The 17,714-nt window shown below is 42.4% G+C and overlaps 1 protein-coding gene across 2 annotated transcripts in view; it reads left to right on the top strand.

Moving 5' to 3' along the window:
• BRDT (bromodomain testis associated) overlaps positions 1 to 17,714 on the top strand; it is a 166,875-nt gene that overhangs the window by 40,298 nt on the left and 108,863 nt on the right. For both annotated transcript variants that reach the window (XM_056523157.1, XM_056523156.1), the window contains exons 5-9: positions 5,784 to 5,959; positions 6,661 to 7,023; positions 10,062 to 10,190; positions 12,487 to 12,672; positions 14,929 to 15,131. In XM_056523157.1, coding sequence (XP_056379132.1) covers positions 5,784 to 5,959; positions 6,661 to 7,023; positions 10,062 to 10,190; positions 12,487 to 12,672; positions 14,929 to 15,131 — 1,057 coding nt within the window. The remainder of the gene's footprint in view (positions 1 to 5,783; positions 5,960 to 6,660; positions 7,024 to 10,061; positions 10,191 to 12,486; positions 12,673 to 14,928; positions 15,132 to 17,714) is intronic.

The following is a 17,714-nucleotide window of genomic DNA, read 5'->3' as shown; positions in this document are numbered from 1 at the left end:
TGTTAAAGTGTAATAGTGAATTAGTGGCTGTCTGTTTCCTAAATCCTTTCACCGAGATACCCTGAGGGGAGGCGAGTAGTGTGACATCCACAAATTCAAGTTGACTTTCCGAAATGTTTGATGTAAATTGCATATTTAAATCATTTGTATTGATGTATTTCACAAAGTCATCAAATGTTTCCTCTGGTCCATCCGATACAATCAAACAATCATCAATATATCTCGGCCAGTGTTTGATATACTTTTTGAAGGGGTTGCTAGCGGAATAGATGAACTCTTCCTCCCACATTGCTAAGAACAGTATTGAATAAGTTGGTGCCACTGGCGTGCCCATCGCCGTTCCATTGCTCTGGGCATACCAGTGGCACCCGAACTGAAAGGCATTATGCTCTAGAACATACATTAGTGCCTCACAAATAAATTCAATACATTCTGGGTCCCTTCCAGCCCTTTCTAAAAATGTCCGTATTGCCTTAGTTCCGTCTTGGTGCCGTATTCGAGTATACAGGGAGACCACATCAATAGTGGCCAACCTGTATCCCGAACCCCACTCAAGACCCTCCACCAATTGAAGTAACGCCTTAGTATCGGCTAGGTAGGAGGGAACAGACTTTAACCCCTTAAGGACTCAGCCCATTTTGGCCTTAAGGACTCAGACAATTTAATTTTTACGTTTTCATTTTTTCCTGCTCGCCTTCTAAAAATCATAACTCTTTTATATTTTCATCCACAGACTAGTATGAGGGCTTGTTTTTTGCGTGACCAGTTGTCCTTTGTAATGACATCACTCATTATATCATAAAATGTATGGCGCAACCAAAAAACACTATTTTTGTGGGGAAATTAAAGCGAAAAACGCAATTTTGCTAATTTTGGAAAGTTTTGTTTTCACGCCGTACAATTTATGGTAAAAATGACGTGTTCTTTATTCTTAGGGTCAATATGATTAAAATGATACCCATTATTATATACTTTTATATTATTGTTGCGCTTAAAAAAAATCACAAACTTTTTAACCAAATTAGTATGTTTATAATCCCTTTATTTTGATGACCTCTAACTTTTTTATTTTTCCGTATAAGCGGCGGTATGGGGGCTCAATTTTTGCGCCATAATCTGTACTTTTTTTTGATACCACATTTGCATATAAAAAACTTTTAATACACTTTTTATAATTTTTTTTTAAATAAAATGTATTAAAAAAGTAGGAATTTTTGACTTTTTTTATTTTTTTTCGTTCACGCCGTTCACCGTATGGGATCATTAACATTTTATTTTAATAGTTCGGACATTTACGCACGCGGCGATACCAAATATGTCTATAAAAAATGTTTTTTACGCTTTTTGGGGGTAAAATAGGAAAAAACGGACGTTTTACTTTTTTATTGGGGGAGGGGATTTTTCACTTTTTTTTTACTTTTACTTTTACATTTTTTTACATTTTTTTTTTACACTTGAATAGTCCCCATAGGGGACTATTCATAGCAATACCATGATTGCTAATACTGATCTGTTCTATGTATAGGACATAGAACAGATCAGTGTTATCGGTCATCTCCTGCTCTGGTCTGCTCGATCACAGACCAGAGCAGGAGACGCCGGGAGCTGCACGAAGGAAGGTGAGGGGACCTCCGTGCGGCGTTATGAATGATCGGATCCCCGCAGCAGCGCTGCGGGCGATCCGATCGTTCATTTAAATCGCGAACTCCCGCAGATGCCGGGATCTGTATTGATCCCGGCACCTGAGGGGTTAATGGCGGACGCCCGCGAGATCGCGGGCGTCGGCCATTGCCGGCGGGTCCCTGGCTGCGATCAGCAGCCGGGATCAGCCGCTCATGACACGGGCATCGCTCCGATGCCCGCGGTTATGCTTAGGACGTAAATGTACGTCCTGGTGCGTTAAGTACCACCTCACCAGGACGTACATTTACGTCCTGCGCCCTTAAGGGGTTAATAGTGGGCGTAAAAACCAGTCTAAGTATCGGGACAGGGGCTCAGTGAGAGAGCCCCTGCCCGACACAATCAGTCTTCCAGGCGGTTTATTCAGCGTCTTATGAATTTTCGGCAAGTAATAGTAACTAGGTTTCTGTGGATTCCGTGGGAATAATTTTTCAGCTATTTTTTTTTTTGACAATACACCGCTTACTACCCCCCTTCTCAATAATGATTGAAGTTTACTAGAATAATTGAGGGATGGGTCCCCTTTGAGTTTAATGTAAGTGTTGGGATCCCCTAGTTGTTGCATCACCTCCTCAAGATAATCCCTAGTATTCAGTATAACAATATTCCCTCCCTTGTCAGCTGGATGAAGTGTAATTTCTTTATTATTTTTTAGCCATTTCAAAGCTTGTTGTTCATTCTCAGTGAGAATATTCATTACCTCTGGATAGATCAAACATTTGATCTCAGAGGAGACCACTGCACTGAAAATGTCTAAACTGGAGCCAGGCTGCAAGGGAGGGAAATATGAGGATTTAACACTCCAGTAAACCCGCCACTATCCTTGGAGGTAGTACCATCACTTCCACAGTTCAAACAGTTCCAAAACTACCTGTTGATCTGTCAGTAGTCTGACAGCTTGGCAAAAAACCTAAAGGACCAATCTCTGCTGGTTCCTCACCTGACCGAAGCTCAGTGTTTTGTTCAGGTCTATTTTTGAATATTTTACTCAGATAAAGTTTACGGAGGGATTTTGCCAAATCTATCTGAAACTGCACTTCATCCAGCTGACAAGGGAGGAAATATTGTTGTACTGAATAATAGGGATTATCTTGAGGAGGCGATGCGGTAACTGTGGGATCCCAACACTTAAATTAAACTCAAAGGGGACCCATCCCACAATTATTCTAGTAAACTTCAATCATTATTGAGAAGGGGGGTAGTAAGTAGTGTATTGTAAAAAAAACTAGCTGAAAAATTATTCTCACGGAATCCACAAAAACCTAGTTGGTATTACTTGCTGAAAATTCATAAGATGCTGAATAAACCGCCGGGAAGACTGATTGTGTCGGGCAGGGGCTCTCTCACTGAGCCCCTGTCCCGATACTTAGACTGGTTTTTACGCCCACTATTAAAGTCTGTTCCCTCCTACCTAGCCGATACTAAGGCGTTACTTCAATTGGTGGAGGGTCTTGAGTGGGGTTCGGGATACAGGTTGGCCACTATTGATGTGGTCTCCCTGTATACTCGAATACGGCACCAAGACGGAACTAAGGCAATACGGACGTTTTTAGAAAGGGCTGGAAGGGACCCAGAATGTATTGAATTTATTTGTGAGGCACTAATGTATGTTCTAGAGCATAATGCCTTTCAGTTCGGGTGCCACTGGTATGCCCAGAGCAATGGAACGGCGATGGGCACGCCAGTGGCACCAACTTATTCAATACTGTTCTTAGCAATGTGGGAGGAAGAGTTCATCTATTCCGCTAGCAACCCCTTCAAAAAGTATATCAAACACTGGCCGAGATATATTGATGATTGTTTGATTGTATCGGATGGACCAGAGGAAACATTTGATGACTTTGTGAAATACATCAATACAAATGATTTAAATATGCAATTTACATCAAACATTTCGGAAAGTCAACTTGAATTTGTGGATGTCACACTACTCGCCTCCCCTCAGGGTATCTCGGTGAAAGGATTTAGGAAACAGACAGCCACTAATTCACTATTACAATTTAACAATTTTCACCCTACTCATGTCTCAAAATCTCTACCATACAGTCAATTCCTCCGCCTTTGCCATAATAACTCAGATTATTCTACTTTTGTACAGCAGTCTTGTGAACTAATGGAAAGGTTAAGAGATAGGGGGTATAATGAACAGATTATACAGGAAGCCTTCGCTAGGGCGAGGAGTAAGAACAGGAAAGACTTAATTTTTAAGAGGGGAAACGGCAAAAGAGACCACCCAAGCCGTTTTTTCTTTTGAATACGGTCCTATGGCAAATATGATCAGACAGACGATACATAAAAACTGGCACATAATACAAGCAGATACTGACCTGCGAACCCTGACAGTCAAACCACCGCTGATTTATTTCTGCAGAACCCGCAATTTAAGGGACGAACTGGTGAAGAGCCGCATCCCTCAGGAACATCACAATTGGATCCAGCAGAGTCTCCCGAAAGGGAATTTTAGATGTAAACATTGATCTTTTTGTAGACAATTTATAGACTCTGCTAGTATCCAATTGGGGTGTATAAATCATATTGTAACTGAATTTATTTCTTGCCGTTCGGACTTTGTAGTGTATGCAGTATTATGTCCGTGCCATCTATTTTATATTGGTAAAACCATTCGCCCTCTGTTTCATAGGTTTCGGGAACATGTCGCTTCTATTAGGACAGGAAAGGGCTGTCCTCGACTTATCACTCACATAACTGATATGCATAATGGTAATAGCAATGTATTGCGGTTCTTGGGCCTGCAGAGAATTGTGCACAGAGAAGGCGGACTGGATCGTCACACGAGATTGTCACAGGCAGAAGCAAAAATGGATCATCCGGACCGGAGCCGCGGGTGCTCTCGGCCTGAATGATGGGAATGATCTGGCTTCATTTCTCTGATTTCTGCTTTTTGTTTTTAATTTTTATATCGAGGGTTATTGTGTTTTGCTATCACGTTTATATATACAAGGTTTTGATACGTGTATACACTATGTGAAACTAATTGCGTTTTTGACTGTTTTGATTGGTCAATGGAAGGATATAGACGTGGCTCCGTCCACCTCTGGCATGCCTTGACAAAGCGTCACTGCACGCGAAACCAGCGCTCGTCAGCTTCACGATCTAATCCTCCTTGACCTGCTATGCTGTAATAAAGAAAGCTTATTTGCATCTTCACCTGGTGCCGAGGTTTCCTCTTCCTTCAGTAAGTTTTGAACTCTCTGTCTACTTCCACTGGACACAGGTGTATGGACATATAGTCTCTCTCCAAACCAACGTTCAAGCCGGATGAAGGGGGTGCGGGATCACATTACTCTACTGCTGACTGATTAAATAGAAATTGTTTTCCACTGGAGTACCCCTTTAAAAATTTTAATTTAACACTGGCATTTTGGAAGAAAATTGGTGTTGTTTGTTTGTTTGTTTGTTTTTTCCCCAATAAATATAAAACATATAAGAAGTGAATTATATACATTACAAAATATTCCAATAAATAAATTAAATCAGTTTTTTCCAAAAATGTTGTCTCCAGCTGTTGCAAAACTACAACTCCCACCATGCCCAGACAGCCGTTGGCTGTCTGGGCATGGTGGGAGTTGTAGTTTTGCAACTGCTAAAAACACTGCCTTAAAAGGGGTACTCCGGTGTTAAACATTTTTTTTATGCACTGGTGCCAGAAAGTTTAACAGATTTGTAATTGACTTTTATTTAAAAATCTTACTCCTTCCAGTACTTATCAGCTGCTGTATGCTCCACAGGAAGTTATTTTTGAATTTCTTTTGTCTGACTACAGTGCTCTCTGCTGACACCTCTGTCCATGTTAGGAACTGTCCAGAGCAGGATAGGTTTGCTATGGGGATTTTTTTCCTGCTCTGAACAGTTCCTGACATAGACAGAGGTGTCAGCAGAGAGCACTGTGGTCAGACAAAAGAAATTCAAAAAGAAAAGAACTTCCTTTTGAGCATACAGCAGCTGATAAGTAGTGGAAGGACTTAAGATTTTCAAATCTAAGTAATTTACCAATCTGTTTAACTCTCTGGCACCAGTTGATTTAAAAAAAAAAAAAAAAAAATAGTTTTTCACTGGAGTACCCCTTTAAATCTTTCTTTCAGAGTCTAAAGAGGATACGGAGCCGACTCCTGCTCCGAAGAAAAAGATGACTTCTCAAAAAATGCTCAGACATCCATTTCCTCGTCCGGTTATCGCCATGATGCCTCAGAGGACGACTCTCGTGCCTTTATCCATCGTTCGGCCTGCAAAGACGGCTCCCAGCAGCCCTGTATCCAAGGTCAGCTGTCAACTGACCTGAACTGAGCTGTTTGTTTATTTATTTATTTCTTTTTTATATAAATTTTTTCCTAGTTTTAAAAATAATCCCAACATTTTTCAGTCTGGCCACTAGGTGGAGACTTACTATTCCGTCTGGGATGATAAGGAGGATGCTGCTGGGAGGTGATCTGTACAGCATTACAGCAATAGGTGACACCAGTGTATAGAGAAGACAATAGGAGCTCAGTTCCCCCCACCCTTATAGATAGAAAAGACAATAGGAGATCAGCCTCCTGTAGATAGAAAAGACAGTAGGAGCTCAGCCTCCTTCTCCCTGTAGATAGAGAAGACCATTGGAGCTCTGCCTCCCTCTCCCTGTAGATAAAGATTATAATAGGAGCTTAGCCTCCCCTTCCTTGTAGATAGAGAAGACAAAAGAAGCCTAGCCTCCCTCTCCCTGTAGATAGAGAATATAATAGGAGCTTAGCCTCCCACTCTCTGTAGATATAGAAGACAGTAGGATCTCAGCCTCCCCCTCCCCGTGGGAGAGTCACAGAGCACACTCAATCACCATTTTATGTCAATGGGACAGCAATAACATGCACTACTTTAGGTTATAGATGTGATTTATATGTTAGTCTAATTAATTTGCTCTGCATCTATTTGCTTGCCCATATACATTGCACTAAGTGTATTAACTCTTACATTTGTTTTATTTAGGTGAAGAAGGGTATAAAGCGGAAGGCAGACACTACGACTCCTGCCGTGCCCCTCATGTCCACCTCCTGTGAATCCTCTCCTGTACCCGCACCGAGACCAACCCAGATCCCATCGAATTCTGAGAAACCACAGGCTGACACCTCTGTCCGAGATCTTCCCGACTCTCAGCATCAAGTGCAAATATCTATTAACAATCCGCAGTCTGAGCAGCTGAAGCACTGTCACAATATACTCAATGAGATGATGTCTAAAAAGCATGCGGGCTACGCCTGGCCCTTCTACAAGCCCCTGGACTCCGGTTGCCTCAGCTTACCTGGCCTTAGTGACATCATGAACTGCCCCATGGATCTGGGAACCATCAGAGTAAGTACCTGCAGGATACTTGGCCATCCTAACATGATTGCAAGGTGATGATAGACTCCAGGAAGGGAGTTGTATACTCAGAGATACTTTGGACCCATTCACACTATGTATTTTACAAGCGAATTTCTGCTTGGAAATTCCAGTGCAGCAGTCTCCCATTGTTTTCACCATTGTTGCACCATTTACACTACAACATTTTTGCCTTAGCAATTCTGGTTTCCAGACTCCGCCAAAAGAATGAATGTGTTCTTTCTATCGTCGTAATCTGCTTGGAAATGCATTGCCCTCTATGGAGGCAGCACAATTCCGAGTGATCCTTGCGCTGGTTCAGTCGTCGTCCGCTGCACATGGAATGGGCCCTTACAGTTATGTGGTCCAGTTCATAGGGATGGGAATTTATACAATATTTTTTACTTAGCAAATAGAAAGTTGGGAGGTATTAAGAATAGATTAGCTTCCGTTTTGTAATATGGCCTACTTCATAGTTTACAGCTGTAGGGGATGTGTATAACTATTATATATCCTGATCCCATAGAGATATCAGCAGTATATAGATAGAGCTGGAGGGGAGGTGTATAACTATTATATATCCTGATCCCATAGAGAGAGCAGCAGTATACAAATAGAGCTGGAAGGGATGGGGTCTTAATAAATATCCTGATCCCATAGAGATAGCAGCAGTATATAGATAGAGCTGGAGGGACGTGTGTAACTACTATATATCCTGATCTCGTAGAGAGAGCAGCAGTATACAGATAGAGCCAGAGGGGAGGTGTATAACTACTATATATCCTGATCCCATAGATATAGCAGCAGTATACAGATTGAGGTGGAGCGAGGTGTATAACTACTATCTATCCTAATCTCGTAGAGATAGCAGCAGTGTACAGATAGAGCTGAGAGGCGGGATCTGGGAGCTGCCAGAAAAGATCTGATAGGTGATGTCATCCTGTAGTTTACAGTTGACCCAGGACAGACCACTTCCTCTGACATATTAAACACTGATTTTCTGTAGGTCAGGATGGTGACCACATAACCCACTTACAGTAGGGAAACTCATTGATGCAGCACTGTTGGAATGAAAAATATAGGGCTGCAGAAGGGGGACTAGTGATGGTGAGTGTGCCCGATATAGGCAAAAGCAAAACCTAGAGGGCTTCTTTAAAAAAGACACAATGGCCCTGATTTTCTAAGAGTGTTGTGTAGATTTTTTTGTGAGTTTTAATTCCCCACTGTCATTACTTAGGTTTCCCTACATTCTGCACTTTCCCTACATTTAGTTTTCTTTTACACATGTTCTGATTTGTCGGGTTTTCCTTGGCTCAAATTCCCTACACTTTCTGTGAAAACCTTAGTAAATATGTTGGGTTTTCGTGAAAATGTTGCAGACACGCCCCTTTTCGGCAGCCAAGCCCACTTTTCCGACCGGTCACACCCCTTTTTCGGGTTTTCACAGTAAAAGGGAGTTAGTTAGGTTTTTTCAATTCTGACTGAAAGACCTGCGGGGCCTGCTGATCTAATGAAAGCTAGAAAATATGTCCGTATTACACTGCTGTGAACCTGGCCTTAGTTTGTAAATTTACATTGGGAAAGGTGGAACCAGCTTAAAGGGGTACACTGCTGCTAGACATTAGAAGTCTGATTGCAGGGGTCCCGCCGCTGGGGCCCCCGCGCTCACGGCCTCCGGCTCCGAGCGTTCTGAACCAAATGTTCAGAACACTGGAGCACTGGAGTACCCCTTTAAGAAAAGATGGACACAGCACTGAACTAAAGACACGGAACGACCCGGAATTTTCACTGTAGTTTTGTGTATCTGGAATCCACGTTCTTCTTATATAGAAAAGTCCAGGGTTTGCACCTCCACATTCCTCTACAGACAATACTGGTGCTGACATTCTTCATTTTCTAATATGGGGTACGGTATAATGACCATAGAAGTTAATGCAGCATATTTTCCATCCATATTTGTATCTGCAGTGCGGTGAACATTACTGACCATTCTCAGGAAAAAGTGGAAAACAAATGTTGAAAATATGGGGCCAAACACAGATAAAATAGTCAGGTGTATGTATATGTGTATATATAGATCTATCAATATGACTGTGTGTTCACCATAGTTTTTATCATGCATTTTTGTGTGGATTAACACCAACATATTTGTAAATCACCAAATTTACCAAAAATGACTACTGACTCCCCTAACAGCTCTAAAGTTTTGGTCACTTTGGCCTTTTCTGCAATCTTCTGTCCACTGCCTGCTGTCAGGGGATTTCTATCTCTAGTAACAAAAAAAAAACAGGACAAAACACTTAAAATGGGGGTGGGGCTTAGCATGTGGTCTGTGCGAGAGAGAGAGAGAATACGAAAGTCTGAGCTGTGTACCTGTTAGCTGAGCCAGTCTGCCTGCTGAAGTTGATCCACAAAAGTAAATCAAGGCTTCCCTCTTATGTCATCATACATATATCTTAGGGCAGCTGTCCCTTGTGTGTATACTAGTGTATCTACTGCTGTATATCCATAGTACTGCAGTCTAGTATTCCCTCCCCTTTACCTTTTTAGCTTCTAAGCAGTTAGTGTAACCTCTTCCTGCTGCTGCCGTTTCTTTCCTTTTTGCTCACATAACACCTTGGAAACCAACGCAATAATAACCACTTTCACATGCAGTCTATACTGTACTAGTTAAATCATCCCCCAGCACAATGCCAGCCTGTTCAGTGTACCTACCTTCAACAGCACCATGTGATGGTGTAGCAGTAAGGACTGATTGCTGTGCTGCTACTGGCTTGACAACTAAGGGAGGAAGTGCCTGTGTGTGTGCACTTCTGAAAAACAGCCCGGCTCTGGTTCTGCCCCCCTGAAATAGAGAGAATGAGAAATAGCTGTGCACCATGGAGGGGACTCTCAGAGGGTCAATAACAGCAATGAAAATTTACCTTTACCAAAATTTCAAGGTGTGAATCCAGGGACTCTTCCCAATGAATTAATATATGTAAATACACTGACTACACTCACTCAGCATATTCTAATTCTGCATTCAGGATAAAATGGAGAGCAGGCAGTACAAAGACACCCGGGAATTTGCCTCCGATGTGCGGTTGATGTTCATGAATTGTTATAAACACAGTTCACCCGACAGCGAGGTGGTGAACATGGCGCGAAAGTTGCAGGTAGGCGCTTCTTGATGCTCTACATTATAAAGTAATGTCACTGAAATACTCAGCACATCCCAGTCCACAAAGATCTGGTTTATATCGTACACTAAATGGATATATGTATGTATTGTATCAAATAATCAAAAGGTGAGCAAAAGAATATGGGAAATGCTTAAAGGGGTACTCCGGTGGAAAACTTTTTTTTTTTTTTTTTTAAATGACTGGTGCCAGAAAGTTAAACAGATTTGTAAATTACTTCTATTAAAAAATCTTAATCCTTTCAGTACTTATTAGCAGCTGTATGCTACAGAGGCAATTCTATTCTTTTGAATTTCTTTTTGTCTTGTCCACAGTGCTCTCTGCTGACATCTCTGTCCTTGTCAGGAACTGTCCAGATCAGCATAGGTTTGCTGTGGGGATTTTCTCCTGCTCTCGACAATTCATGATATGGGCATCAGGTGTCAGCAGAGAGCACTGTGGACAAGACAAAAAAGAAATTCAAAAAGAATAGAATTTCCTCTGTAGCATACAGCTGCTAATAAGTACTGAAAGGATTAAGATTTTTTAATAGAAGTCATTTACAAATCTGTTTAACTTTCTGGCACCAGTTTAAAGGTGTATTATGGCCATAGACATCTTATCCCCTATCCAAAGGATAGGGGATAAGATGTCTGATCGCAGGGGGCCGACCTGCAAACATCAGGCCATGCCTCTTCATGATGTCACGCCACGCCCCCTCCATTCATGTCTATGGGAGGGGGCGTGACTGCCACCACGCCCCCTCCCATAGACATGAATGGAGGGGGTGTGGCGTGACATCACATCTCCAGTACCGGAAAAACAGAGGTTTCCGAGACTGGAGCAGCAGCCCGGCATACAACACCGGGATCTGTACGGGGGGGGGGGGGGGGGGGGGTCACACGCAATCAGACATCTTATCCCCTATGCTATGGATAGGGGATAAGATGTATATGGCTGGAATAAAAGTTTTTTATTCAGTGTTTTCTAAAAAATAATATGGTGCTGGGGCGGGGGTGGGGGTGGGGGGGGGGGGGGAGGAAATAGAATGAAAAACCTCTACGTACTTACCCCAGGTCCCTTGTAGACCCTGTTTGGCTCCTTTTAGTCTTTTTCTCAGACGAGCGCTGGTTGTAGGACCTTGTGGCTCAGCCATTCACTGGAGATAGGACACCACTGTGGCCAGTGATTGGTGAGGTCCAGATCCTACATCCGGCACTCGTCTCAAAGGCAGAAAGAGGAGAGAAGATCGGTGAACAGAGGCAAAAGGGAGCTGTGGGGTCAGGGCTAAGTAAATAAAGGGTTTTTAAATTTTGTCCCTGTCTCATGTTTATTTTTTGGGTGCAGATCCTTTCCACTATTAGAATTCCACGTACAGCAGAGTACCATTGTTTTCAATGTTTTTCCGCGGCTCTGTGCACACTGCTGAATTTTTACAGTGGAATTGCACCAGTTAAAAGGATGTCAGCCCAAATATTGAACATGTTTATTCTTTAAAGGGGTACTCCGGTGGAAAACTATATATTTTTTAAATCAACTGGTGCCAGAAAGTAAAACAGTTTTGTAAATTACTTCTATTAAAAATCTTAATCCTTCCATTACTTATCAGCTGCTGTATGCTCCAGAGGAAGTTCTTTTCTATTTGAATTTCTTTCCAGTCTGACCACAGTGTTCTCTGCTGACACCTCTGTCCATGCCAGGAACTGTCCAGAGCAGGATAGGTTTACTATGGGGGTTTGCTTGTACTCTGGACAGTTCCTGACATGGGCAGAGGGGGCAGCAGAGAGCACTGTGGTCAGACTGGAAAGAACTACACAACTTCCTGTGGATCATACAGCAGCTGATAAGTACTGGAAAGATTAAGATTTTTAAATAGAAGTAATTTACAAATCTGTTTTGCTTTCTGCCACCAGTTGATTTAAAAAAAGAAATCGTTTTCCACCGGAGTACCCCTTTAATAACCTAGGTTGTCAGCATGGAACTCCTGCCCATATAGTGCAAGAATGATGCATAATAACAGCTTCTAACTTCATTACAAGAAATGTTTGATACAAGAAATCTGCTTCCAGTCTCTACTGTACATAATATATATATATATATATATACTGTATATAACAATAATCTGCTGTAGAATCCTGCTGTATGTGGAGCCTGTAAGATCCCTATAAGTTGCTTAGTAATAAAGTAATTTATTTCTTCTGTTATAGCAGAACTTATTTCGGCACAATTGGTTTTATGGCCGGCGATCACCTGATGAAATTCATCTTCAGCGTTTCTTATTTTTTCATTTCAGGACGTTTTTGAGATCATGTTTGCTAAAATCCCTGATGAACCGGTGGATTCCCCTTTATACACCCAGAACGTGGTCAGCACATACAAGTCCACGTCCAGCGAGAGCAGCAGCTCCAGCTCCTCGGAGAGCTCCTCTGCTGAATCGGAGGACGAGAGAGCGCGGCAGCTCGCCTTGTTACAAGAGCAGGTGTGGTGCCACCGGGGGGGGGGGTGTTAGTGGAAATACCTCATTTACTTTGTGACGCCAGGGCACCGTTACCCTATACATGGTCCGTGGTTGGGGACATCTTCTCCTGGGTCAGACACGGGGAATAAATGAACACACTGACGTCAGGTTACAGATAACTGTCTTTCCTGTGCTAGTGCAGATGGTAATACACGTACAGCTGGCTTTAGCTGAGAGAGTGCAGCGTAACCCCTTGGAAGCCCTGTTGCCTTGCTGGGACTTGTGGTGCTTTCACCAAACCGATTAATACTGACTTGTGAGATGGAAACATGAATCCTGGTAGCTAGGGTCCTGTCAAGGTACTGAAGCCTTTTCCGCAGGGGCATGAACTTCCACCGTGCGGGTGATCCTTGCAGAATGACCAGAGAGATTAGATTTGAGCTAGGCCTCTCCTCGGAGCACACAATACACAGCACACCTGAACCATGCTGTAGCTCAGACTGATCTCTGTAGTGTAGTGGGGACAGGAGTTACCCAAAGGGGAGATTTTAGGGGTTCCCTTTGGCAGGCAGGGTCACATGGGGTTCATTGCTCTAATTTTAGGGTACAGTAACACAGAAAAACATATACACATAGAACAGTGACAGAATTAATTCTGAATAATATATTATTTGACAATAAAGTGTTAACATAACTTATTTAATCATAAGTCTCTGGTGGGCCCAACACCTTGTGCTGCCTGAAGCCACAGGACAGCTATCGGTGCTGGGACACCACACAGGTGAGTCCGTGGAAATATGAGTACAGTGATCCCTCAACTTACAATGGCCTCAACATACAATAGTATCAACATACACTGGTCTTTTCTGGACCATTGTAACTGGAAACCAGACTCAACATACAATTCTACAGACATTCCAGGTATGCGAAACGTGTCAATGGCTTGAAGAACCGACCAATCAGAATGGGCATTCACTGGTAAAACCCCTGTATTACTGAAGTGTATGCAGTGACTGGTGTCTGGTAGCGCCCCCTACAGTACATGAAGGTATTACATGCTCTGTACTCTTTACCTGTATTACTGAAGTGTATGCACTGACTGGTGTCTGGTAGCGCCCCCTACAGTACAGGGAGGTATTACATGTTCTGTACTACTCTTTACCTGTATTACTGAAGTGTATGCACTGACTGGTGTCTGGTAGTGCCCCCTACAGTACAGGGAGGTATTACATGATCTGTACTCTTTACCTGTATTACTGAAGTGTATGCACTGACTGGTGTCTGGTAGCGCCCCCTACAGTACAGGGAGGTATTACATGTTCTGTACTCTTTACCTGTATTACTGAAGTGCATGCACTGACTGGTGTCTGGTAGTGCCCCCTACAGTACAGGAAGGTATTACATGTTCTGTACACTTTACCTGTCCCAGGATTAGCTGTTCCTTTGGGCACCAGGTGAGGATGTCTCCATTTTACATTTTTAGGACATTGCGTGTTCTGTACAGGACCCTGAAGAAGCTCCTGTCCTCTACATAGACCAGCGTTTCCCAACCAGGGTGCCTCCAGCTGTGGCAAAACTACAACTCCCAGCATGCCCGGACAGCCAAAGGCTGTCCGGGCATGCTGGGAGTTGTAGTTTTGCCACAGCTGGAGGCACCCTGGTTGGGAAACGCTGACATAGACAGTAATTTACAGCTCCCAGCAACTTTTCCTTACTTTTATATGTAATTATATGTACTTATTTTTGTATAACCCTAACTTTTTCCTATTTTTGGATGACATTTTGGGGCTTCAGAACAAATTACAAGGTTTCCATAGAGTTATGGTCTCAACATACGATGGTTTCAACTTACAATGGTCGACCTGGAACCAATTAACATTGTAACTTGAGGGATCACTGTATCAATATGTTGGATGGGTTTTCTTCTATTGGGAACCTCAAATCCTAACAAAAGACAGAGTTTACTATAGATGGCCTCCTGCAGCGAGCCCGTGCTTCTCTTATCTCCTAGTCCCAATCCTAGAGGATGACGCCAAGAACAATGGACGCCTCAGACTTGTGATCAGCGTAGGTTACACGGGAAGGAGCGCCACTCTTTCTTATACCACACCATGATTGGTTATGACGTCCACAAGTGCAGATTTGTTTAGGTTACATCTTTTTCTCGTACAGTTTACACTTTTCCATCAGACGCTCTGTTTGTACACTGTTTTGGTCGTGGTGTTGGTTCGGACATTCTTTGTCTCCTGACCGGTGTTTTTCCTTCTGTACTGACAGCTGCGCGTCGTACACGAACAACTCAAAGCCCTGGCAGAAGGCCCGACCCCCAAACCCAAGAAGAAGAAATCGAAGAAGGAAAAGAAAAAGAAGAAAATAAAGGAGAAGAAAAAGAAGCTGAAAAAGAAAGCTAGCCTAAACCAGAAGAAGAAGATGAAGCAGAAGGGGCTGAAGAAGAAACTAAAGAAGAAATCTGAAATGGGGTATGTACACACGCAGCGGCGGGCACGGGATTAAAGGGGTACTCCGCCAGTTTTTCCCATTTTACCCCCAAAAAAGCATTTAAAAAAATAATTAATACACATATTTGGTATCGCTGCATGCGTAAAAGTCTGAACTATTAAAATATATTGTTAATTATCCCGTACGGTGAAGGGCGTAAATGTAAAAAAAAAAAAAAAAATCCAAAATTGCTGCTTTTTTGTCACATTTTATTCCAAAAAATATTTATAAAAAATTAATAAAAAGTAAAACCTATGCAAAAGTGGTACTGATAAAAACTACAGATCATTGTGCAAAAAAGGAGCCCTCATATCGCCCCATATACGGAAAAATGAGAAAGTTATAGGTGGTCAAAATAGGGCAATTTCAAACATACTAATTTTGTTAAAATGGTTTGGGAGGACGGGATGGGAGGACGAGATGAGAGGTCGGGATGGGAGGCCGGGAAAGGAGGTCGAGATATGAGGACCGGGATAGGAGGACGGGAAAGGAGGTCGAGATATGAGGTCGGGATAGGATGGACGGGATAGGATGGACGGGATAGGATGGACGGGATAGGATGGACGGGATAGGATGGACGGGATAGGATGGACGGGATAGGAGGTCGGGATATGACAACAATATATGAGGACGGGATATGAAGTCAAAAGCTTCCTCCTTTGTTTATTTTCCTCCCCAACAAGGATTAGGAAGGAAAAACCGGGCAACGCCGGGTACTCAGCTAGTCTATATATATAAAACTCAATGTGTGTGTGTGTATGTATGTATGTATATATATATATAATATGTATATATAAAGCTGTACATGTAAATACACCCTAAATGGCTGGGGATCAGCATTATCACTAATCCTCGCTGCTTCTGGCGGGTGCTGCTATCACTTACATAGAAACATAGAATGTGTGGACAGATAAGAACCATTTGGCCCATCTAGTCTGCCCAATATCCTATCCTATCAATAGTCCCTGGCCCTATCTTATATGAAGGATAGCCTTATACCTATCTCTATCTTATATGAAGGATAACCTTATACCTATCTCTATCTTATATGAAGGATAGCCTTATACCTATCTCTATCTTATATGAAGGATAGCCTTATACCTATCTCTATCTTATATGAAGGATAGCCTTATACCTATCTCTATCTTATATGAAGGATAGCTTTATACCTATCCCTATCTTATATGAAGGATAGCCTTATGCTTATCCCGTGCATGTTTAAACTCCTTCACTGTATTTGCAGCGACCACTTCTGCAGGAAGACTATTCCATGCATCCACTACTCTCTCAGTAAAGTAATACTTCCCGATATTACTGCAGAAACCTTTCCCCTCTAATTTAAAACTATGTGCTCTATATAACACTATGTCCTCTATATAACACTATATCCTCTTGTGGTAGTTTTCCTTCTTTTATATATCTTCTCCTCCTTTCCCGTGTTGATTCCTTTATGTATATAAAGTCTCTATCATCTCCCTCAGTCTCTTCTTTCTTCTATACATGTTAAGGTCCTTTAACCTTTCCTGGTACGTTTTATCCTGCAATCCATGTACTAGTTTAGTATTTTCTCTGAACTCTCTCTAGAGTATCTATATCCTTCTGGAGATATGGCCTCCAGTACTGCGCACAATACTCCAAGTGAGGTCTCACCAGTGTTCTGTACAGCGGCATGAGCACTTCTCTCTTTCTACTGCTTATACCTCTCCCTATACATCCAAGCATTCTGCTAGTGTTTCCTGCTGCTCTATTACATTGTCTTCCTACCTTTAAGTCTTCTGAAATAATTCCTCCTAAATCCCTTTCCTCAGATACTAAGGTCAGGACTGTGTCAAATATTCTATATTCTGCCCGAGGGTTTTTACGCCCCAGGTGCATTATCTTGCACTTATCCACATTAAATTTCAGTGTCCAGAGTTCTGACCATTCTTCTAGTTTGCCTAAATCCTTTTCCATTTGGCGGATCCCTCCAGGAACATCAACCCTGTTACATATCTTTGTGTCATCAGCAAAAAGACCAAAACCATCGAGACCTTCTGTAATGTCCGTAATGAAGATATTAAACAATATTGGTCCCAGTACAGATCCCCGAGGTCCCCACTGGTGACAAGTCCTCGCTCTGAATATTCTCCATTGACTACAACCCTCTGTTGTCTGTCACTCAGCCACTGCCTAATCCACTCAACAATATGGAGTCCAAGCTCAATGACTGTAGTTTGTTGATAAGTCTTCTATGTGGGACAGTGTCAAAAGCCTTACTAAAATCTAGATATGCGATGTCTACTGCCCCTCCACCATCTATTATTATATTACTATACTGCCCCTCCGCCATCTATTATTATATTACTATACTGCCCCTCCGCCATCTACTATTATATTACTATACTGCCCCTCCCCCATCTAATATTATATTAGTATACTGCCCCTCCGCCATCTATTATTATATTACTATACTGCCCCTCCGCCATCTATTATTAAATTACTATACTGCCCCTCCGCCATCTATTATTAAATTACTATACTGCCCCTCCGCCATCTATTATTATATTACTATACTGCCCCTCCGC

This window comes from Hyla sarda, chromosome 6 (genome assembly GCF_029499605.1).
Source record: "Hyla sarda isolate aHylSar1 chromosome 6, aHylSar1.hap1, whole genome shotgun sequence".
Classification (NCBI taxonomy): Eukaryota; Metazoa; Chordata; class Amphibia; order Anura; family Hylidae; genus Hyla; species Hyla sarda.
This window is presented reverse-complemented; position numbering and strand designations above follow the sequence as displayed.